Raw genomic sequence first — 25,479 nt, forward strand, 5'->3', positions numbered from 1 at the left:
CATCTGGTTGAAGTATGAAGTACTACGTTGAGCGAAGACACACACATACACACACACACACAAAGAATTAATTAGCTGTGTGTCGTCCGTCATTTGTAACCATAAATACAGGTGTTTCAAAATGCAGCGACTATCTTATCAAAACAAGAAAAAGAAAGAAAAACGTGTCATTTGCTCTTTGCTGAACTGTTAAAAGCTAGAAGCAAAAATGAATTTTAAAAATAATGCGTAGTTCTCTTTTCGTATCCAGGTATTCTGATCAAAAGCTAAAAGCAAAAGGGAAGAAAATGAATACATGTTTATCGCTTACAAGTTAAAAGAAAGATTAAAAGAAATGCGTAGCTTTTCTGAAAGAAAATTCGTATGAACATATAAAATCTTGGTTGACTTTTTTTTTTCTTTTCCTATGATTGCTATTTCTACTTTGATAATTACGATTTGTTCGTCTATTTTTACAGCGGTTATCTCTATGTACAAATCTATGCTTAATGTCACACAAATTGCGATTCCTGTCTAGTTTATGATAACTCAGGTTACGTGGCCGTGATTTACGACTTCTTTTGTTTCTGTTACTACCTTTTCGAGTGCGGTCTTGGTTTTGATTTCCTTTAAATTTCGTATTGTTTACGCTCCAGTCTGCGTATCTTTGCCTATTGCTATAACTGTAATCTCGTTTACGCCTTTTCTCTCTGTGGTTTGTGGTAGTAGTTTTTGTGCGCTTACGACTTCTGTCGTCTACAATCATATGTTCGTGGATTTCACTACTTCTACTACAAGCGGCGTCACTAGATTCTGAGTGAATAAAATCATTATCAGATTTGTTACGAGGTTGGATTAGACTACCTGTATCTGGTTGGAATTCAGATTTCTGCGTTTTCTTTTCATTAGCAGTGTTAGTTTTTAGCTCAGGTTTCAATTCCAATGATTTGTTTACACTAGGAATATCAGTCACTAACTGAGGTTCAAATTCCGGTGTTTCGTATCCAGTAGGAACATCTGACTGTAACTGGGTTTCACATTCCGGTGTTTTGCTTTCGGCGCTTTCCGTTTGCTGACTATTTTCACGAAACACATTCCGTAAACCGTTTATCATTTGACCTGATTCGCTCTTTACCTCAGTAAAAGTCTCTTTAAAATCAACTTTACTTTCCTTTATGTATCTCTCAATTTTTTCATTATTTTTATCTAGTTTTCGTTTTAATCTATTAAAATTCTCTTTAAATTGAGCAAAATTCTTTTTAAGAAATGCATTCATTTTAGTAATAATATCTACTTCCTGTGCCATCTTGGACAAAGATAAAACTTAAAATATATGATTAGAATAAAATATGCTATCACAAAACAATATGACCAAAATCACCTGAAAGAGATTTTTTTTAGATTACTGGTTCTAAGCTGGAAAAGAAGTGATATATTAAAATATTTATCTTATAAGTATTCGAGCACCAACGGTCTCGATTCGGGTCCCTGTTCGGGCGCCATTTATTTGTAACTGATCTGAGTTCGTGTCGCTGTTTGGGCTTGATTTATTTGTAACCGGCCTGAGTTTGTATTTTGTTCGGGCGGCTTTTTATTTGTAATTGTCCTGTATTCTGTTCGCTGTCCGTGGCTCGTGGTATTACCAATAAGTATACTGATACTTTAACTTACCTGGACAGGACGATGAAGGACCTCTTCAAGAAAGGTTACAAACTGTTTTTAAAAAGCTTGTTGGTTTTAATAATGAGATGAGCATTAGGCGCCGAGAGGTTCGGGTGTTTCGTCTCGGAAACCTCACGGACGATTAGACGGTCATTTAGACCATAACACACATAAACATCACTTATACAAGCAACGAAAATACATTGAATTAAATGACACTATATTTATTTATTAGAACACTATTTTGAAAAAGAAATAGTGAAGAGGAATGGATACAACACTGAACACTGGGTAAATATAATAATTTTCGTCGCTGAAATTACACTTTGCCCTTTTCAGGCAATATAGCCCTTTATATATATATATATAATTATGATTTAGATATTACTGTAAATGCTTCCCTCACACCATTGACACACTTGGGGAGTTAGCACTGGGGAAAAGTTGTCTGGATTGTCCCACGATGAATTCAGTTGTTACGCTGAACCGTCCTAAAACGTAGAGGTGATTCTTCAGCAAATTAAAACAAAAAGATCTCCACAGTGGAATACTGATATTGGTGGGCGCGTATATAACTTTTTAAACGCACAAGGTCTGCGGACCTGGGATTTCACTAGTTAGGGCTAGCCGTGAGAAATCGTCCTTCACCGGCTAAATAGCTTGTACCCCTTCACAAAACTCAACCAACGCAAAGTGCGTGGTGGCTGCGTACAACACCGGAGTCGAACTCCCTGAGCATCCAAGCTCAAGCTACGGGTTGCAATGGTCAACGGAAAAGTGTTGGCAGTTCATTTTAAAAATTACTCCGTTAACTCACCTGTATGCACATACAAACAGAATATAGAAAACAATTTATGTTAATTTTAGTCAACTGCCTATAATGCACTAGACACGGCGATAACACTGGCGTGAGAAAGTACAGATAACGGACTGCAGAACAACGCAGTTGGTGCCACTTTGGTTACTGAAACATCTGGCCAGCCCGTATTTTTCTAATCTATTATAATGTTTCCATAAGCGATTAAAGAAAGCACTTAATTCAGTTCCAAATAACTGCAGAATATATACTGTGCATATAATAAGTCAGGGAGAAACACTGAAATGGTTAGTCACTAGCTGAAATGTTCTCACTAAAAGCAACGTTTTAAATATATATATGAAAAAACGATGAAAGACTTCTTTATCCAATTGTGTGGGAAAGAAGCAATTCCCACCAAAGAAAGAACTTATATGCGTTGCAGAATAAAGTACAAATCGAAAATAATGATCACTGTCTTCACGAAATATACAGAGTGTCCACAAAAAATCCTTTTATAACCTGGTAGCGGTTATAATTTCTCTTCATATTGTTCGAAAGATTTTCCTTGAAAATCTGCTAGTGATGGGGCAGCTCATGGCCGTCTTTTTCGTCCCGGCCCGGTTGGCTGAGAAAATTTTTTGAGCTGGTTTCTAAGATCGTGTTTTTTCGCTTAACTTTGTATGCGGGCATATATAAAGAAGTAAGAGAAAGCGTTACAAACAAATAATTTTGAATTAATTTACGAACTTTAAATAATATGACGTGTGTTTACAATGTTTATTACTAGAAAACAAAAATTTCAATATTTAAAAAATAAAAAATAACCTAACCTACCTACAAATCTAAGACTTTTTTATAGAATAACATTTTTTTTCGAGAAATCAAAAATAAACCTGCAAAAATTCCCAAAAAATTTAATTTGCTTTGGTACAATTGTTTATTATCCTATGTAAAAAATTCAAATGGCAGTCAATATGGAATTAAAGCAACTGTTTTTGGTGCATTACCAGCTGCCTATCTTTAAGGATATCACTACAAAATCGCTTTCTGGCTATTGAAAACCAAAAAATCTTATCTGTATTTTATGTTAATTATAAGTTTGATACTGGTAGTGGAATCTGCCACTTACTTCATTTTTAATTGAAAAAATAAAAGTGTCCGTTCATCATCGTTTAAGGAAAATATACATCCGTTAATACGAAAAATAATCTAAACACAATCTTCTACTTTCTTTACAAAACTTTTAAAATCGCCAGCAATAATGAATCTAGTTTGTAGATCCATATTACCCACTAACTCTTTTCCTTGCAGATTATTTTAGAATTTCACTTTTGAATGGTTCATTTTTGAAAAATAATTTTGCATAGAGTATCCATTATCTAAATGTTTGAGGCCTTCGTATCTTGCAAACAGTTTATACTTTTTCTTATCTTTTAACACTTGCTCTGTACCTTCATTACATCTTTGTGGTAATAATGTATAACCGCCACCAGGTTATAGAAGTATTTTTGTGGACACACTCTATATTTCGTAAAGACAGTGATTATTATTTTCAATTTGTACTTTATTCTGCGACGCATATAAGTTCTTTCTTCGGTGGAAATTGCTTCTTTCCCACACAATTGGACAAAGATGTCTTTCATCGTTTTCTCATATATATATATATATTTAAAACATTGCTTTTAGTGAGAACATTTCCGCTAGTGACGAACCATTTCAGTGTTTCTCCCTGACTTATATGCACAGTATATATTCTATAGTTATTGGGAACTGAATTAAGTGTTTTCTTTAATCGCTTATGGAAATATTGCAGTAGATTAGAGAAATACGGGCTGACCAGATGTTCTAGTGACCAAAGTGGCACCAACTGCGTTGTTTTCCAGCTCGTTATCTGTACTTTCTCACGGCAGAGTTATCGCCATGTCTAGTGCATTGTACGCAGTTAACTAAAATTGACATAAATTATTTTCCGTATTCTGTGTGTATGTGCCTACAGGTGAGTTAACTGAGTGATTTTTGGAATGAACTGCCAACACTTTTCAGTTGACCATTGCAGCCCGTACCTTGAGCTTTGGTGCTCAGGGAGTTTGACTCCGATACTGTACGTAGCCACCACGCACGTCGCGTCGGGAACCAAGTACGATTGTGTGTTAAGAGGCACAAGCTATTAGCCGGTGAAGGATATTTTCTTACGGCTAGCCCCCAACTAGTGAAGTCCCAGGTCCGCAGACCTTGTGCGTACATGTAAGTTATACACGCGCCCTCCAACATCAGCATTCCGCTTTGGAGACCTTCTTTTTCTAATTTGCTGAAGACGCATCTTTAGGCTTTAGAATTGTTCGGAGTAACAACTGGATTCATCGTGGGACGATCCAGACTTTTCCCCAGTGCTAATCCCCCAAGTGTGTCAATGGTGTGAGAGAAGCATTTACAGTGAAATCCGAATTATAATCTTATATATTTAAAGGGCTATCGCGCACTGAAAAGGCAAAGTGTGATTTCAGTGACGAAAATTATTATACATATTCAGTGTTCAGTGTTGTTCGTTCTTTTTCGCTATTTATTATATGATAGTGTTCTAATAAATAAGTATAGTGTTATTTAACCCAGTGTGTTTTCGTTGTTTGTATGAGTGATGTTTGTGTGCGTTATGGTCTGGATGACTGTCTGATCGTCTGTGAGGTTTTCGAGACGAGACACCCGAACCTCTCGGCGCCTAATGCTCATCTCATCATTGAGACCGACGAGCGATTTGGGAACAGTTTGTAACTCTTCTTGGAGAGGTCCTTCATCGTCCTGTCCAGGTAAGTTCCAGTCTCAGGAGAATACTTATTGGTAGGACCACTAACCACGAACAGCGACCAGATTACACGGAGTGGTTACAAATAAATGTTCACCCAAATAGAGACCTCGAATCGAATTGGTTACAAATGTCTTATATTTCTCATCTAAATGTACTAAAACTCCTTCTGCTGTATATTGTGTTTGAATTAATGTCCATAATGTTATTCCGTAGGCTTTACCTTTCTCTAAACGTTATAATTTAACAGATCTTAAAACATTAACATTACTTTTCTTGTTTAAATAAGAAATCATTTCTTATTTATTATATAGAAAATCTTCGAATAATTTATTCACTTTCATTAACACGAAACTCAACAGTAGGATAATTATCGTTTAGTCCAGTATATGTAATTCTTAATCCATCTTTCACTATATCCATTTTTTGGTCATATGTTTGGTAATTCCACGTGGAAGAACTATCTTAAATTTTTCACACTCAACTAGAATACTTCTACCAAACTTTATCTTTTCCATCTTTATAATCTTATATTCTGTATCTGAATCTAATTCTCTTTAAGGGGCCGCGGTGGCTCAGTGGTAGAGCTTTCACCTCTGGTGCTTGGGATCCCGGGTTCGATCCCAGTTCCCAGCAAGTGAAGTTTGTGGCGGACAAACACCGTGTGCGTGGGTTTTCTCGGGGTTCTCCCGTTTCCTCCCACATCCTTTATTCCACCATTTCATTCATTACTCGTCATCACCGTCTCCTTTAGCCTAACCAGCATAACCGTGGGACATAAAACTCAAATCTTTCCTTTTCTAATTCAATCCATATGGCTTGCTATCTATTATTTATTATATAGAAAATCTTTAAATAAAACTTTGATAGATAATAATCAATATAGGTTAAAAATAAAAATGAAATCTTAAGAACTTCCACAATTTTGCTCTATAGCAGTGCTGTCCAAATGGAGGCACGCGGGCCGCGCCCGCCAAACCATTTTCTGCGGCCCACAAAGCTCTCAAGATTTACGATTGTTATTACTGATACTATTCTCATTTATATTTATTTATTCTTTTAATGTTTCCACTCTCCTTTGGAAATAAGGCATCTATTTAGCGATACTGTACAACAAAAAGGCGCGGGAATCCACGGCAACACCTTTCCCTAAATCTTGGAGTTTGGTTGAAGAGATTATCAGCGTTTGATAGTACCTATTTGTGTGAAAGTGCATTTTTCCACCATGAAAATTGTGAAGAATCGCTTCAGAAGCTGCTTTGGAGATTCTTCTGTTTTACATCTTCTGCGGCTCACAACAACACAGGAATGGATGTAGATATCCCAGCCCTTGTTAACATTGCTAGTCACTTTCATTTGTCACGTTGAATAGGTATATAATATTTCAAATATATTTTTAAATATGTTCTTTTCTAGCGTAATAATAATAATAATAATTAGCTGTGGCCCTCCACTTTACTAGTAAAGACGGTTATGGTCCTCAGGCTCATTATAACTGGGCACCAGTGCTCTATGGGCTACGGGAGACGATGGTTAAAGCAAGTAAGTGATGGTGGAAGAATTGGTGAAATAAGAAAACAGGAGAATCCCGAGAAAACCCACAAGAATAATGCTGTCCACTACAATCAACGAAAGTTAATACATATAAATACATTACAATATAATTTATTTACAACTTTTCAACAACTTTCTCATTCTGAGGATCATATGTAAAGTTCTTTTGACCAACTAAAATTGCGTAACAAATTGCATTATTAGCTACAGTTTCTGCAAAATCTACATCTCTATATTCGTTCTCCCATTTACAGATACATTCTTTCTTCTACTGCAATTAATGCACACAAGCAATTCCCATTCATAATACAGCACTTTACCAAAAAGGTCCAAAATATACAGGAATACTAATTTATAACAGCTTACCCATCAACATAAGAAACTCAAAATCTGATCACCTTTTTAAACAAAGACCAACAAAGTACCTACAAGAGCACTGCTTTTATACTGTCACGGAATTTTATGAACATGCTCAAACTAGAACCTTGTAGTTATATGAATCAATAGCAAGGTATTGTAACGAACCATCCTTCTGGATCTGGGAAGAAGAAGAATGGATAGTTACATGAAGGAAAATTATATATATAGCGATATATTTTCTATTAAAACTAATAATGTTAATAATAGTCAGTATTTAAAAAGATTATATTCACTTTGTAAAAAGTCTTCTTTCTAGAAAAAGAAAAGAAAGAAAAAAAGTAATTTAAAAATTGATAGGAATAATGTAAGGAGGAATTGACTTAGAAATGCTATGCTATGACAACTTGAGGGAAAAAAGGTGTTTGCGCGTGTTTGTTCGGTGGGCGTGGCTTGTCCCGCCGATTCTACCTGGCTCGGTGACTCAAGGACCCGTTATCTTGTTCCCTGAGTTACCCCAGAGAGGATGGAGTTGTTTGATGGTTGCGTGTTCTTGGCTTGCTTGTGTGTTAAGTAGGACATATTCTTGAGTGCATATACGTGGGCAAATCTGAGTTCCGTGCCGGAAAAGCCTTTGTTACTATATATTCTTTGCGAGTTAAGTCAAGTAAAGTATCACGATTTGTGGAATAAGTTCACAGTGTTAGTGGAAGAAGTTGGCAAAGAAATAGATTATTTTTGTGCTTGTTCAAGTTACAGAGTCAGAGAGGGAAAGTGTGCTTGCAAAAGTGAACCCTCATTTCGCTCTATCAGTTGAAGTCAGTGAGTGAATTTAATGTGCATTTTGGGCCTCTTTCATTACTCCTTAATCTTTCTGAAATATTTCTTTTTTTCTAAAAGAAATTATTAAGGAGAGAGAATTCTTGTAGTGTAGGGCATTTCTTAATAGAGTCTGCAGTGATTGCTAGTTTGGATACCTTTTTATTCTTGCAGTCCTAAAGATTTGTCCTGTAATTATTCTCTGTAACAACGTGATAGCATAATTTCTGGCACAGAGCAAAGAATTGCGTAAGTGACTAGTCAACAGTTAGTCAAAGAGGCCAAATACCAAACGAGAGGAATGAAGACAGTAGGTAAAACATTGAGTTTTTCCGATACTTGGTGAGTTAATACTATTATATTTACCAATAGTAATTGTGTTTGTTAAAAGTGTGGACAGTGAGGTAGTCTGTAGTTTGTTTCCAAAGGGTTTAAAACTCGCGGACCTTTGCTTTCCAATGGTAGTTATTTTCCTCCCAGAAATTGTGGCGATTATTCTTTCTACTTTGACCGTAATCGTTGACGTAATATTTGAACCACCTGCGGATCCGATATTTCGTTTAAATTAAGTATTTTCTTTTACAGCTGTTTAGCCATATGTTAAAAGGAGAGCGTGTTTTAGATATTTTTTCTCGAAAGTTGTCATAAGCTTGAAAGTAAAGATTTTGATTCAGAAGTAAGTTTGACTGCTATTATTTGGATGAATTAACTAATTAAGATGAGAAACTATTGTGAGAATTATATTTAGAAATATTTTTCATATTTGAACGAATTTATCAATGAGTAGTTGATGTTCGTAAAAGTCGACAGGAGATTTGTAACTGTTAAAGACAAGTTTTGATGAGAATAGTAATTATTGAATGTAGATACTATTTGAAATATAATTGAAATTGAATTTAAAGAAGATTAGAATCAGCTAGTAAAGTAAAAATTGAAATTTCTGAGATTTAATCAAATTAATCGACAGATAATTATTGTTAGGATAGTTGTATATTGCACATTTCTTCCGAGTGTATATGCGCTATTCAAACGATTTAGTGCATATACACCACCTTACATTGGCAATAAAGTTGTTATCTTTAAAACTGAAACACTGTTGTACCTGATCATTAAGTTTATGTTTGGTATGTTTCCTTTTCCAAAATAGAAATATTGGATCTGCAATTCCAGCTAATACTAGTAAAGTTGATTACGCGATACTGCTCGACTCTTCTCTCCCAAGCCCTCTCTGCCAGGCTTTGTGATCTGAGCCCATATTGACAGTTTGTTTAATTTTTTTTGTTTTTTTTTAAACTCTCAATGTGGATTCGATTAGGCGAGGCTAGGTGGAAGGGGGCGTTACAGTATTTATTTTATTATTACATGAGTAGTCATACTTATTTATATATTATTAAAATCAAATGTTTTCAATACATATTTCCTAAATACTAAATGAAGATAGCATAACGTAAAGAAAAAAACTACAGATTCTCGCACTATGAATAAAACCAGGTAGATGAATAGATAAGTTATGGTATTTCTATGTATATATATGTATCATGTTGTAAGACAAATGTGATGTATAAGGAACTATAGTAGTAGTTTGTTATATACACAATAATAGAATTTGACATGTTCTATGCCGCATGTATATATATACAATACTGTGGTCTCCTGAACGCAAAATAAATAAATAAATAGGTCTATATTAAATGAACTATCTGGATTATAGTGTTTTCACATGTTATTCTCTTAAATGCAGTGCAATCCTCATATATCTTAAAATCTTTTTGCACCATTTATAAATTCTAATTTTTTTTGAAAGACTCCTGTCGGCCGTTCTTAATGTTTTTTCCTCACAATCATAAAATTTAATATTATATTTTATGTGATCAGTTAGAAATATTACAATTACAAACCCAGGCATATCAAATTGTCCCGAGTTAAATTGAGTGGTTACATCAATTTCAAAAAATAAACCAGATACCGCTTTTTGAATGCATTGATATACAATTTGAATGAATATACAATTTTTGACTCTTTTAATATATTTAATTTTAATTTACTTCCATTATTAGAATCATATTCTAGTATTGGAAGTCTTATCTCCACGGTGTTAATTGTTATTTTTCCATCATGAGGTGAACTTGCACCTGCTCTTGTTCCTGTTCATTTATATAAAACATCATTAATATTATTAGCATTTGTAAACGTTATTCTCAATCCTCCTTTCCACACAATCTCTCTACAATTAGCTAAAAGTCCTTGTATCAATCTTAACAGAAATAGAACATTAAATTTCTTTCTTAACCCAGTGTACTATCTGTTTCGAAATCAGCTTATTTTAGGTATTATGTTTCAGATTTAGATACTTTTAAAGTTCCAATTACAGTTGAAGTTATTCTTGCTAATACAATCTTATCTACAACAATTCCATGTTTTTAATTTCTATTTGCGGGAAGAATGGAAAGAAATTATCTACAAGTTTTATTCTATGGTTTGCACCATATATTCCTCCCTCTTGACCACTTACAACTTCAAATTTCATGTAACATTCTGCTCTGCGAATGTGAATAAATCCACCTCCTACATCAAAAATAAAAGTCGATATCTTTGTTAGGCTCATTCAAACTCTAAAATGTTCTTCTATCTACTGTAAAACTTTGCAACTCATAGCTTTCGATACTATCCATTTATTATAGAGAAAACCTTTGTAAATTATCGTTGTAGTTGTTCCACCAAAACCAATCAAATTATTATTGTCGTCTTTATTTTCATTTTAATTTGATTAATTTTATCTCTTATTATAAAAAAAATAAAAAATAAGATGTCTTACATACAAGAATTTTATTTCTGGTCAGTTTCTCAATCGATTTTCTGATAGCGTTATACGAGGGTCACTACGAAAGTTTTGAGATGTGAAATAACTTACATACTTAAAATCATTTTAGCACTTACATTTTTTCAAAATATTCACCATTACACTGTACACACTTTTGCATCCTCGTAAACCACTTTTGGAAGCAGTGTTGCACTCTTTTTCTTCAAGTGTTGAAAGTTCATTCTCGTAAGCCACTACAGCTTCTTCAGGGCTGCAAAATCTCTTCCCACGCATGCGATCTTTGATCATGGGGAACAGAAAAAAATCACACGGAGCCAGGTTAGGGCTATACGGCGGATGAGTCATAAGTTTGATTTCCGCAGATTCTAAAAACTGAATTGGGATGTTGGCCGTGTGTGCGGACGCGTTGTCATGATGAAGCAGGATCCCACGCAACCCAGTTCTTGGACGCCGTTCCCGAAGCTTCTGGAACACTTTTGTTAGGCAAACAGTGGTGTAGCACTGAGCAGTAACAGTCCTTTGTTCTTCAAGTGGAACAGTTGCAACATGGCCAGATTTGGAGAAGAAAGTTGCGACCATCTTCTTCCCCACACTTCGCGGTCGCTTCACTTTCATGGTGGATTTTCGTCTGGAAAGATCCAAACTGTAGACTGGCTTTTATTTTCAGGGTGAAATTGATAGATCCAAGTATCATCACCAGTAACAATGTCAGAGACGCGTGGAGAATTGCCTCCATCAAATCTTGCAAGCATTTCTTCACACCATTCCACACGCATGCGCTTCTGCTGTTCAGTCAAAGTGTGAGGCACCCAACGAGATGAAACCTTCCTGAGCCGAAGATGATCATGAAGAATTTTTGTTACTGCTGGCGATCCAATGTTCACTGTAGATACAATGTCTTTGAAAGTTGTTCGAGGATTTTCTCGAATCATTTATTCCACAGCGGCAATGTTTTCATCTGACACAGCGGTTGCCGGACGTCCAGCTCTCTCTTTATCTTTAAGCGATGTCCGGCCTCTTCTGAATTCACCAAACCACCGAAAAATTGTAGCACGGGAAGGAGCAAGGTCCCCAAATGCCCCCTGCAAACGGTCAAGGCTTTGTGTCTCGTTCAAACCACTTTTGAAATCGTAAAGAATCATTGCTCGAAAATGTTCCCTTTCGAGCTCCATTCTAGACAGCCGAATACTGCTCATATCAACAAACAAGTGAATGCAGTACGGCCACGCCGATAAGCGAGGCGAGTTGAAACTTGCTTCGCTTCTTCGCTCTGGATACCACTACTGAACGTAATTTTTGGAATTCAAATACTGTGCCACAACAATGCGTATCTTAAAACTTTCGTAGTGACCCTCGTATTTATATATTGAGTTTTTAACTAATCATTAAGACCTTTTAAACGGTATATTTCTTCTGAAATCATTTCTACATCATCATCATATCTAAATAGATTTCTTCCCTCTCTAAATGTTTGAGCTTAAATACGGACTATAAAAACATACATTTCCTATAATTAAATCAAACATTTCTATTACCTAAAGCCTAGTGAAACCTATTCCTTAATATAGAAGTACCACTCAATTTAAATACTCTTTTGATAATAAAGATATTGCAAGGGAGAAAGTAATAAAATTAATATGATATTCAAGAACAAAAAGAAAAACATTTTGTTAAATATGCATATTACGGCTTAATCACTTTATCAGTGTTATTATCTGCAACAACCGGTTTTATTAATGTATTTATTCCTGTCACTGTCTATTCAATTATAACAATATCTCTAGGTACAGGAAGTGCTGTAATAACTGGTTTATCATCTAAATTAAATATTAACAAGAAGATGAATATAAGAAAATTGTTCATTGTATTTACTCATTTAAAGAACAATTAGAAATGATTATAACATTAAATGGAAATATTGATAAAGAATATATTAAAAATGTTACTATTTATATTCTAAAGTTAAAGATACATTCGAAACCTTTTTCCCTATAATACCTGAGTAAGCTTAAGAAAACTTAACTGGAATGTAGAAGAAACTGCTACAGAAAATCAGCTAAAAAGAGAAATGGAGGATTATTACCTATCTGATATACGATGTCTTAATAAGTTCATTTAGAAGTGGTAAGATTTTTCTCTTATTTCATTTTTAATGCAGCCAGCTTGGTTAGCTAATAGTTACTTTTATATGCAATCTGTCACAAAAAATTAGCACCACTTTGAAAAGACTGCCACATTGTTAATGGTAGCACTATTTTACACACCTCGTTGATCAAATACCATTTAACTGATCTCTTATGTCCCCTAATGTTTATGTTGTTCTACACTAGTACATATATGAACGTTAAATGAAAACACTGAGCTTTACACATTAAATGATCTTACAATCCAAAATGAAATGAAATGAAATCTTTGAGTTTTACGTCCCACGGTTATGCCGGTTAGGCTAAAGGAGACGGTGATGATGAGTAATGAATGAAATGGTGGAATGACGAAAGTGGGAGGAAACGGGAGAACTCCGAGGAAACCCACGCACACGGTGCTTGTCCTACACAAAGTTCACTTGGCGGGGGTTGGGATCGATCTTACAATCCAGAAATTCATTTAGTGTAGTTTTCATTATTACACTATTGGAACAACGTTTATCGCTAAACGGTGGGGAAGTTATTGAAAGTAAACGAAAAGGAGGAAATTGTTTACCATACTATCTTTATGACATTTGAGAGAGGCACGAGCAGCTCTTAATGCTGCAAACCGACGGGGCAGCTGTTTAGTATGGTTAAACGTGTTTCACACAAAGTAAGATCCAGTTCATGGTGTTATATTCGAACCAGTTCCTCAGTGAGTTGTTTCCTACACTGATATATCTTTTCATATAGTTTCCGTGACATAATATGCCATAGATTCTCAATGTGATTCATATCTGAAACATTTTGTGGCCATCATAATCTTTGGAAATTCATGCTTCAAAACAAGTCTGCTACACTCTGTACCCTGTAACATAGCACATTGTCATCTTGAAAAATAAAATAACCCGAATTCGAACCTAGGAAATAGTTGGCAGTTTGTTGTAGTAACTTTTGATTCAGAACATCAATGTAATATGCCGCATTAACTTGTTTATAGCAAATTTCAATTTGTCCCATTGTCTTTGTGTTAAAGCATCCCCACAACGTGACACTTTCATCAAATTTCCTTCTTTCGGAAATGCACTTTTGCTTCACACTTTCTCCTTTTCTTATTCACAATTTTACTCCACTGTCATTTCCAACAATCATAAACTCCTTATCCGAGAAAATTAAGTGCCGCCACTATTCATTACTCCATTCTTGTATCTACTCACGAACTCTCTTCTAGGGTTTATGTTTATTACTTAAAACTGGTTTCTATCTTGAAGTTTTCTTATGTAACTCTTTTTCATTCAATCGTCTGGCAACAGAAATGCAGCTTATGTAGCAACCTGCATTAGAATAGACAGGTGCTTCAATTTCCTTGGAACTGAAGCCTTTGTCTGATAAAGTCAAGCGAACAATATCTCGATCTATTCTGCAGTTGTATTAATTTTCTGACACACCAGTCTCGTTCAGATCATACATTATGCTCTTCTTGCTTCTGTAAAGTTCTACCAACGAAAGTGTGATGCATACCTAGAATTTTGGCGATTTGTTTGCTTGAGTAGCCCTCACCTTATAGTGTCAGAATTCGTCTGTGTTTATGAAGGCTTGTGTTATATTTTTCCCATATTGCGAGTTTCAAAGGGAGGATGATAACCTTCAATGCCTTATAATGTAGTGAAGCAATTCCGTCTAGAACGTAAATAAAAGAAACACTCAATAATAAAGATTTCTCATTAAAAATACACGTTACACTGCTCTACAAAACAAATAAAACAAGCATATTAAGTCTCGATCACACTCGTATTGAGTTCCAAGATACCAAACTGAGACCATCTGAACTACTGTAACAAACAAAATACTGGTATAATCCTCCTTAAACTTAAAGGTTATTGCAGACGTCAAGTAGATACCATTATGTCACGGAATGGATTATTTAAACAACAAATGTAAGGAAACTCGTACGATTGTTCTGAGTGGTGCTATATTTTTTTGACAGACTGTATATCCCAAAGCATGAATCACCATAAATATCAACAACTACAACAACGATTTAAAGGAGAATCAAAGTTAAAGATGAAATAGCAACACAATGCGTCGGGACCGTAATACAGCAAATCATAAATGTGTTAAAATATTAAATAATACTTTTGATAAAGTGGATAGTTTCAAATATCTAGGATCAATATTAACAGAGGAAAATCATATTCACGGAGAAATTAAATGTCGACTAAAAGCAGGGGATTCGTGTTACTATTCGGTTCAAAATCTCTTGTTGTCGCGAATTCTGTCGAGGAATTTGAAGCTTAAAATATACAAAACTATAATCATGCCTGTTGTTCTGTATGGTTGCGAAACATGGTCACTTACTCTGAGAGAAGAACATAGACTGAAAGTATTTGAGAACAAGATCCTTAGACGAATATTCGGACCCAAAAAGGAACGGGAATGGGGAATGGCGGAAAATTCATAACGAGGAATTACATAATTTTACCCAACATTGTTAAGATCGTCAAGTCTAGGAGGCTTAAATGGGCAGGTCATGTAGCTAGAATGGAAGAAAGTAGAAACGCTTTCAAAATCTTGACTGGAAGACCCATCGGAAAACGATCATTAGGAAGACCTAGGCGCAGATGGGAAGACAATAAAAAGATGGATCTCGCAGAGATAGGAATATAAAGTAGAAACTGGATGCAATTAGCTAAGGATAGAAGTCAGTGGAAAGCTTTTGTGAATGCGGCATTTAACCTCTGGGTTCCATAGGCCATAGAGTTAGTTTAGTTAGTTATTCAGTATTGATTCTATAAATCGAAGTCATGAATGTAAAGATTATTCTATTACAGTGTTTGATGATTTTATATTAGAGAATCAAAACACTAGAGATTATTTTACAAGAGGAAGACATAAGAATTATATTGTTTTTATCTTGCACAATCATATTTCAAAATACCTAAGCACTTAGTAAGAGACAATGTTAATGTTCTATGTATATTTCATCAAGATGATACTAATCTTAAGCATGTGTATAACGAATTTGGTGGAGGAGATATATATTATAATTAATTTAAAGATATATGCTCTACTTCCTGGAAAGATGATTATGGTTTTAGAGTAATTGATATGAGGAGAAAAGTAAATAATATGGGAGTATAGGAGCAAGATTAAGATTTTTATAACCATTTAACAAGACACTCAATTAACATCAATTATTAACGTTCAACATCAATATCAACATCAAACACCCTAACATTAAGGTTAGCATTAACGATTAACGTCTAATCTTGAAACGTCAACGTCTAAAGTTGAAGGATTTAACCTTCAACGATTTTCTTTATAGTAACTGGATGAAAAATAATTAGAGAGAAATCTTCATTTGAAAGAGTTTCTTATTAAAGGCTTTAAAAATTGGAAGGAATAAAGATTAGGAATATATGACAAATATAAAGAAACAAGAACTACTACTACTTGATGCTATTCACGGTTTAGGAAATTAGATTACAGAAGTAAGAGAACTTATCCCAGCTGTAAATAAAAGTGTGAGAGTAGATTTGAAATATTTAGAAACACCTTTAATGTAAAATTCTATAAGTGAAAGTGATTCGTGTGTAACAGGGGAAATAAAACATATGAAAAAACAAATTGAAGAGCAAGTACATGGAATAGAGCCTCTAACAACCTATTTTGGTAAGATTGCAACGAAATATTATACCAAAAAGCTACGTATTTGGGATAAGAACTATTGAGGAGAATGGCAGAATAATAAAATAGGAAATTCTGAAGTTAAAGTTCAAGGTGATAATTTGATAATTAATGAAAAAGAGTATGAAGGAAGAGAAGGTTTATGGAATTATTAACAAGCAAAAAGCTAGAAAATTACATATAAGAGGATTTGGATAATTATCATGATATATTAGTAATTTCTACCGGAATTTATCAAAACAACGATTCAAATACAGGAAACCAATATCTTCAAAAAGTAATAAGTATAAATATATTATCAAAACCTATTTGGAATGAATTTTATTTTGAAAATAAATTGCTAAATCTGGTAAAGGCATAAAACAATATACAGAACTTCCTAAAAAATATGCATGGGTAAGTGATGTTCGAAAGTTATGCTATGCTATTCATACACAAATATATTCATTGTTCAAGTTATATCAATTAAAAAAGTAATATAAATTATTTGATGGCTTCAAACTTACCTATATTTCCACTTCTTGATTCAACGGAAAGAAGTTCTTCGTCATTGGAAGAATTAGACGCACATGCCTCATCGGAAACGACATCTACGAAATTATTTGCAAGCTCATCTGAAATAAGGAAGAAATAAAGCTTCTCTTCGGTTCTTGAATTAGAGAGGTTCATATAATGTTTAACTTTATATATATAATATTGCGAGATGTAACAAATTCCATTAGCAGTATCAAGATGATGATTTCAACTTCCTCTGAAGTCTTTATTTCCATTAGTAACGTCACTCTATTATATTTTTAGAGGTAACATTATAGGTATTAATATATTGTTCTTTGATACTAATGATTTTCATTTCATGCTAAATTTTTTTTTTTTTTTTTTTTTGCAAAGAGTATTGTTAATTTACAAAAGACAGCTTGAAGTATTATAATTTTCAAGTGGAAGTAATGTTTCTCAACCTCTACTCTCTCACTAATCCTTCTTAAGGACAATTATCTACTTTGTAGTTCTTGTCATAGAAAATATTTCAATGAAACAACAACTGGCACAGAGAATTCAAGTACTCCTCAGTATCATCTCATATTTTAACTTGTCTGGATAAATGCTCTAGGTTAGCATTTCTCAAACCACGGTAGCGCTTTTAGTCTTCACGCTCTATCGTTGCGACTGTCTTACTTTAAATAGTTTTAAAAATGAAGTGAATTTCTATGTCACACAATAGTTGAGAATCTTAAACATAATTCGAAAATTACAAAAGTAAGCACCTTTCACTTTCTCTCAGAAGATTGATATTTCACGGAATGTATTACCCAATCTACTCTTTTGGATAGTCTTCAAATCTTAAAAGAAAGTAATTGTTTTCTCATATTAATACCAATATGGAATAAAGGGAATTTCAGTCAATGAAACTTAAAACTGAAATATATTGATATTAATATATGCTGGAAAGCTTGTAATATTATTAATAACAAAAGGATTACCTAAGTGAAAAGAAAATTAGCTGTAGCGTTGTTACATAATCGAAGTAGGAAAATGCTTGTAGATAGATGTCGCGGTGTAATCCCCAGGTTTTACTTGTAGTGACTGACAAAGTTTGCTGTTTCCTCACTGAAAAAAGTCATTTAGCGGGATTGGGTACATTATAAACTTCTCCAAATTGGTGCAACAAGATGTTATCAATTTCTCGGTGCAGAAGCAGTGCATGCTTAAGAAATTTAACGTGGGATGCAGGATGAGCATTACTCACTTTAAAAAGTCTCTAAACAATGAAATATTTACCTCTGACAAGGAATGTAGAAACACCATGAAAGGAATCCAGAAGTTTCTACACTGAAGCCACCCACTCCTTTCAGTGCATCAATATCGATGACAATTATCTACAGGTGACACGTTACATATTAACTTACTTCACATATCCCGTAATGAACTATTTCTCAATGTAAGCGTGACAACCTTTTCTTTTGAGCATATCTTATCGTCTATTTGTAAGCCTTTTACCCAGTTACCTAGGGTCGGTTTTTCGGTTCGCTGTTTTCGATCCATGTTTCATTTTGGGATTGCCTTTACAAGCAACTAATCACTTGACGTCAACCCTCAACCTCGACGACGAGGATTTTTTATATTTAAGCACACACTATAATAATAATGAAGTGCCTTTCAAAAGAGACAGACAAAAGTGTTGTCGTCCGTAGAACATTTTGATCATTAAAAGTGTCCCTCACTTGAAAGGTGTTCTAAATAATACAAATTACTGATGTGTAAGTAACTTTCTTTTACCCAGCTGACTGCCTAAGCCAACTGAACTGACAGAAAGACTATTTCTTCGAAATCACATAAACAATCAGCAGCATCAAGTGTTCACTTAATTAAGGAGTTTGTTTGTATGGCGTGATATGTTATCAATTAATATTGAAACCCGAAATGATGGGTTCCTGCAGCTTCTGGTTTTAGTACAGAAAGAGAGAGAGTGGAGACGGAATGTATTTTTGGAGCACTTCATCCTATAAAACTGCTTGTAGCTCTCTATTACCCGTTTTACTCTATAGTGATCACAGTTAAAACCAGAAGTGGTTAATTTCTACCTCTTCCGACTTGAACATAGAGTTAAGAGAGAAGATGGTGTCTACTCTTACAACGATAAACCTAAATAAAAAATTCTCGCTACGTTTTATTATTTGGCTCCAAAAAGTTCAATATTGAAACCGGATGTTCTAATGGATTTCTATTGTTTTAGTTTGTAAGTGTTAATTTGATTTGATTCGATTGTGTTCAGTGTCTTTTCAGAAGCGAGGCTATATGAGACGTAGATGTGAGGTCCGAGCTACATGAGCTCCCGCCGAGATCGAACCCAGGTCTCCCATGCCAAACCATCTGATCCTAACCGCCAGATGAGAGTTCTGGAGAGAGTTAAGGATGGAAATGAAATGTATTCTTGGAACGCTTAACCGAAGATAGAAAACAACTTGTCGTTGTCTATTACCATTTTTGCTCTAGTAGTGATCGAAGTAAAACTGGAAATGATTCATTTGTAGCACTTCCGGTTTGGATGTCACACCATCAACGAACTCAATTCCTCATATTTGTCCCTCTGCATCCTGGCTAAAATGGATGGTAATCCATCCATTAATTCTATTAATCCATTGATGTATTAAGGAAAGCTTTACAGCTGCGCAAAATAGTATTGTTATTATCGGAAGTAAATGTAAATGCTCCGAAGTTACATTTCCCGTTTTATTTCAAGGGAAGTGTTCTACATCCTAACAATAATGGATACGTAACTCCTTGTAAGTAGTAGAACCTGAGTATTCACAATAAAAGCTAATTGCAAAAGATTTACAACTGCAGTCAGGTACTAACACTATCGGAAGTACACGTTATAATGATTACTCCATCGGACATTATATTACGAAGTCACTATTTGTACGTTTGGTCGAGCGTTCACTATGAAACAAGTTATCACTCTCGTAATATGTTCTTTCACCGGCAACAACACATAAACAAGATTCGAACAGCAACCTCTTAACAATAATATAAAAGCACTTTCAGCATAATTGGGAGATTAATTAAGACTGAAATATAATCTCCAATATGAAATGACAGATATCAAAGGTTTATAAACCATGTGCACCTGAAAAGGATTACAGCAAGGCAGTCATAGGAAATCACGCCAACACTGCATATCCATTTGAAGCTTAATCCACTTGAAGAAAATTGCTTCTTGCTATCTATTACCGATTTTACTCTTTAACGATCAAAGTTAAACCAGAAGTGTTTATTTCTGCCACCTCCGGGTTTTAACGGAGTTAAGCGAGAAGATGGCACTTAGACCGCCATCCAATTTAAAACCAATTCACCACTTAGAAACCAATTTAAAAAGCGTTTCTCGCTACGATTTATCGTTTTTACTCCATAAAGTTTATTATCGAAACCGGATGTTCTAATGGATTTCAATTATTCTCGGTTGAGACAATGTTAATTCGATTTGATTCTGTTTTGTGTTTAGTGTGCCTTTCAGAAGCGAGGCTACATGAGACATTGACGTGGGATCCGAACTACATGAACTCCCAGCAGAATCAAACCCAGGTCTCCCATGTCAAAGGATCTGCTGCTAACCCCTTAGCCAGATGAGAATTCTGGTAGAGTTAAGGATGGAGATGAAATGTAATGTTGGCACGCTTAATCCGCTTCTCCCTGTCTATTACCATTTTTGGTCTAGTGATTGAAGTTAAAACTTGAAGTGGTTCATTTGTAGCACTTTAGGTTTGGATGTCACCTACACCAACGAACTCAATTCCTCAGGTTTTACCCTCTACATCAATTCGTCAGGTTTCACCCTCTGGTATTTTTTAAACGAATCTTAAATAAAATTTAGAGAAGTAAAAGTGTGTATTTTTGTGTTTATTTGTAATTTAAACGTAGTTCATACAGAAGTTTTCTACTGTAATTGACTAGGAATTGAGTGCGTATTTGAACTGCAGAATGTGTAGCTTTGTATTCGTTGAAAGACTGGATTCTTTAGGGAATCGTGGATTTACTGGCTGGATATGAAATATCAATATGGAGTATTGTACAGGTACGAATAGTGATAGAAAAGGTACATTAATAACTTATAAATATTATTTTGATAATAGCAGTACGAAACAATAACTTCTAAATTTCTTACCTTTTGGTAGTAGTAGTACAAAACAATAATACTTTTCCTACACAAACGAAAGAGAATCCTTTAATTCTGTTAATATCTTCATGGGTAACAATGACTTCAACGTTGATTATTCATATCTTACATGTACATCTAGGTTTCGTTAATAACTTCTAAATATCTTACCTTTTGGTAGTAGTAGTACAAAACAATAATGCTTTTCCTACACAAACGAAAGAGAATCCTTTAATTCTGTTAACATCTTCATGGGTAATAATGACTTCAACGTTGGATATTCATATCTTACATGTACATCTAGGTTTCGTTAATAACTTCTAAATATCTTACCTTTTGGTAGTAGTAGTACAAAACAATAATGCTTTTCCTACACAAACGAAAGAGAATCCTTTAATTCTGTTAATATCTTCATGGGTAACAATGACTTCAACGTTGGATATTCATATCTTACATGTACATCTAAGTTTCGTTAATAACTTCTAAATATCTTACCTTTTGGTAGTAGTAGTACAAAACAATAATGCTTTTCCTACACAAACGAAAGAGAATCCTTTAATTCTGTTAATATCTTCATGGGTAACAATGACTTCAACGTTGGCTATACATATCTCACTCGTACATCTAAGTTTTGCATGATTCTTTACTGTGTTTAACACAATTTATTATAGCTTGTGTTGCTGAATATAAGACCTGCGAAAAGTTTAGAAACCAGTAATATAAGGAATGAAAATTAAGCGTGTAAGTACAGTTCTTAGTAATAGTTGCATAATACATATATGCAATAAGAATATATACTTACTTTGCGAATCTTCTGTTTCAAGTTTTACAAATTCAACAGGAAATATATCATTTCTGACGTCAGTCGACTTCACGCTTTCTTCAGCTGCTGTAGACATTCCTAAAGACATAAACATGTGAAAGAGATAACTTTATTTGAATTCGTACACTTCTGCATTTCTTGTAAGAATAATTTTATAGTCGAAGTAAACAATATATTTTTAATTTACTATGAGATGCATTATAATTAATAGATCATTACAAATATATAATTATTGATAAATACTGCATTATAAGTACAAAGTAGAAAGTAATCTTTGGTATCTGTAAACGTATCACATTTAATTATCAAAGATCCAATCAAATTAGGGTGGCCATCCATTGAGAACTGACTCAATGAACACGCTGATATGTAACTTGATCATCAATTTTCACAAAACTATAAGAACTTCTGAACTAAACTTCTTTGCGAATTCAAATACAACAAAATGAAAATACGGAAGTTAAAATATCTAATCTTATACTAAAATTATTTCATTTGTATAATAAGTTACTTTCACTTATGCAGGATAGAGAATTCCCATAATATTTAAAGTAGCGGGAACGAAAACAGATTATGAGGGCCTCTAAAATGAATTTACCACTGCACTATTGATCCAACTGCATTTGAGGATGATTCGCCAATGTATTATTCGATTATACAATCGAAAATAAAAAGATAATGCGCATAGATGCAGAACATAAGGTTGTTACACATCCATTGTTAGGGGGAAATGTATAAAAGATTCTAAAAACAAAACAAGTGCTAAATATCATGCAAGCAGTCATTTACATCTGGAATCGTCTTAAAATCTTCATTTTTAAATGTCTTTAAAATCTCATTTTTAGTAAATTAAGGGACTCTTAGAAGAAATCCCCGATACATTCTGCTTTGCTCAGATATAAGAATGAATGTATAATGTCTAGCGTAGTCCTTAATTTCAAAACGATTTTGATCGTTCATTTTCTATACATTTTCTGAAATCAGTTCTTTCATCGTTCTCTTCTCAATCTGAAATACAATTCCTTATCCTACCAATAAAATGTACCTTCCTGTGGATCAAGGAGAAAGGTCGAATAACTAGATACGGCATTCATGCCCTGTATATCCAAACTATGCTATCCATAATAAAACACATTTAGTATCCAGGTTATATAAATTAAGAGCACTGATGCTCTAAAACTTACCTAAATTTTCAATTTCTTGATTATCGGAAGAAGCTTCGTTACAGGTGGAATTAGATCCACATGGCTCATCGAAAATGACCTCTACAAAATTGTTTGCATCTTCATCTGAAATAAGAAAGAAATAAAGCTTCTCTTCGGTTCTTCAATTAGACAGGTTTACTTAGTATTTAACAATATTTATAAATTGGGAGATGTAGCGAACTCCGTTGGCAGGTATCAAGATGATTTAAACTTCCTCTTTTCAATTAATAACGTCATTTTATCACATTCCTATAAGGTAACATTATTGGTATTAATGTATTTTCTTTTCTACTAATGATCGCCATTTGATTCTAAAGTAAAAACTTTTAGTTTTGCAAAGTGTGTTGTTAACTTACAAAAGACAGCTGCTAGGATTATAATTTTTAAAGGGAAATAATCCTTCTCCACTCCATTCTCAATAACCCTTCTTGACGACAATTACTTACTTTATATTTACTTTTTGATAGTCTTAAGTTATTAATAGAAAGTAATATTTGTTTTCTCATATTAATACCAATATAAACTAAAGGGAATCTTAATCAATTAAACTTTTAAAATTTAAGGACATTGCTACTAATATATGCTGAAAAGTTTAAAATAATATTATTACTACTATTACTACTACTACTACTAATAATAAAAGAGCTGGACGAGTGAGAGAAAGGCGTGAACTATAGCAATTTTACCTAATCAAGGTGGGGAAATGCTTGTCGGTAGATGGCGCGGTGTAATTTACAGTTTTTAATTGTAGTGACTGGCGTAGCTTGCTCTTTCCTCAGTTGAGGAAAGTAGTTTAGCAATACTGGTTATATTATAGACTTCTCCAGATCAATATAACGAACTATTATCCAATTTCTTGGCGCAGAACGTGTGCATGCTTGAGAAATTTAACGCACGATGCAGGATGTGTATTGCTCATTTTAGAAAGATGACCGGTTTACCTGTGACAAGAATGTAGAACACCATAAAAGGAATCCAGGAGTTTCTACGCTGGATCCATCCACTCCCTTCAGTTCATCAATATCAATGAGAATAATCTATAAGTGTCATGTTACACGTTAACTTACTTAACATATTGTGCACTGAACTATTTTTTGTTAATATAACCGTGAACACCACTTCTTTCGGGCATATCTCATCTTCCCCTTCCTCTAAGCCTTTTTCCCAGTTAGCTAGAGTCCCAAGCAAATAAACAAAAAGTACTCACTTTTGCTTCTCTAATTATATTTAGTTTTGTTTTTAAAACTATACAGTACTTCACTGAATCTTCGCTTTTAGCATTCTTAAGACAAATGTAAGATGGCATAGGTGTTTTTTACATTCGAACGTAGGCACCAAAAATTTAATTTGGAAACGGGCACACTGGATAGAAATTGGAATATCATCATTGAGACTTTCACTGTCACTACGAAACCACTGAAAAGATTAAAGATGTGTATTCTGTGGACCAAGGAGCTTTGTTTTCGAGTATAAACCTTTCACTTATATACTCCTTTATCTTTGTCTTGAGACTGCTGAAAGTTGTCACCAATATATATATACATACGAACTTTATTTTCTAAAACAATCTTAAAGAAAATTTAGAGGAACGAAAATGTGCATTTTTGTGTTTATTTATAATTTAAACGCAGTTCATTTAGAATACTTTCTACTAGAGTTGACTTGGAACTAAGTGCGTATTTGAACCGTAGGATCTGTAGCTTTGTATTCGTTAAGGGCTGGATTCTTTAGTGAATAGTGGATTTATTGGTTGGATATGAAATATGAATATGGAGTACTATACAACTACGAATTGCGATAAACATATTACCTTTTGGTAATAATAGTACAAAACAATAATGCCCTTCCTACATGTTGGATTCAGAAGCCATTCTTTTACCCAATTCTCGATTCAAGCTGAATTATTTTTGAAAACAACTTAAGATGGTTGTATATAATATTTTTAAAAAAATGAAATATTTCATCTGTAAGTTATGCCTTAGAGACTAAACCAAACTCTCTTCTTGTTCACCTCGAAGAAAGATTTCAATATCTTGATTCAAAAAAATCGTGACAAAACTAATGTAAGACTTGGGCAACAAAGAAAAACATCACATTGGTTATATAATAAAATTTATGGCATAATAAGACTGCGCAAATGAATGATTTTCACTTCATTTTTTTTTAAGTTTTGTTTACAGGATATAATGAAGGTAC

At 34.0% G+C, this 25,479-nt stretch overlaps 1 protein-coding gene across 3 annotated transcripts in view; it reads right to left on the reverse strand.

The window, feature by feature from the left end:
• The window catches only part of LOC145691009 (uncharacterized), a 156,669-nt gene that overhangs the window by 44,828 nt on the left and 86,362 nt on the right, over positions 1–25,479 (reverse strand). For all 3 annotated transcript variants that reach the window (XM_081766508.1, XM_081766505.1, XM_081766506.1), the window contains 3 exons: positions 23,263–23,367; positions 22,058–22,156; positions 17,111–17,218 (listed from right to left, as the gene is read on the reverse strand). In XM_081766508.1, the coding sequence (XP_081622634.1) occupies positions 17,111–17,218; positions 22,058–22,156; positions 23,263–23,367 (312 nt within the window). The remainder of the gene's footprint in view (positions 1–17,110; positions 17,219–22,057; positions 22,157–23,262; positions 23,368–25,479) is intronic.

Source organism: Thermobia domestica, chromosome 7 (assembly GCF_964235325.1).
Source record: "Thermobia domestica chromosome 7, izTheDome1.hap1.1, whole genome shotgun sequence".
NCBI lineage: Eukaryota > Metazoa > Arthropoda > Insecta > Zygentoma > Lepismatidae > Thermobia > Thermobia domestica.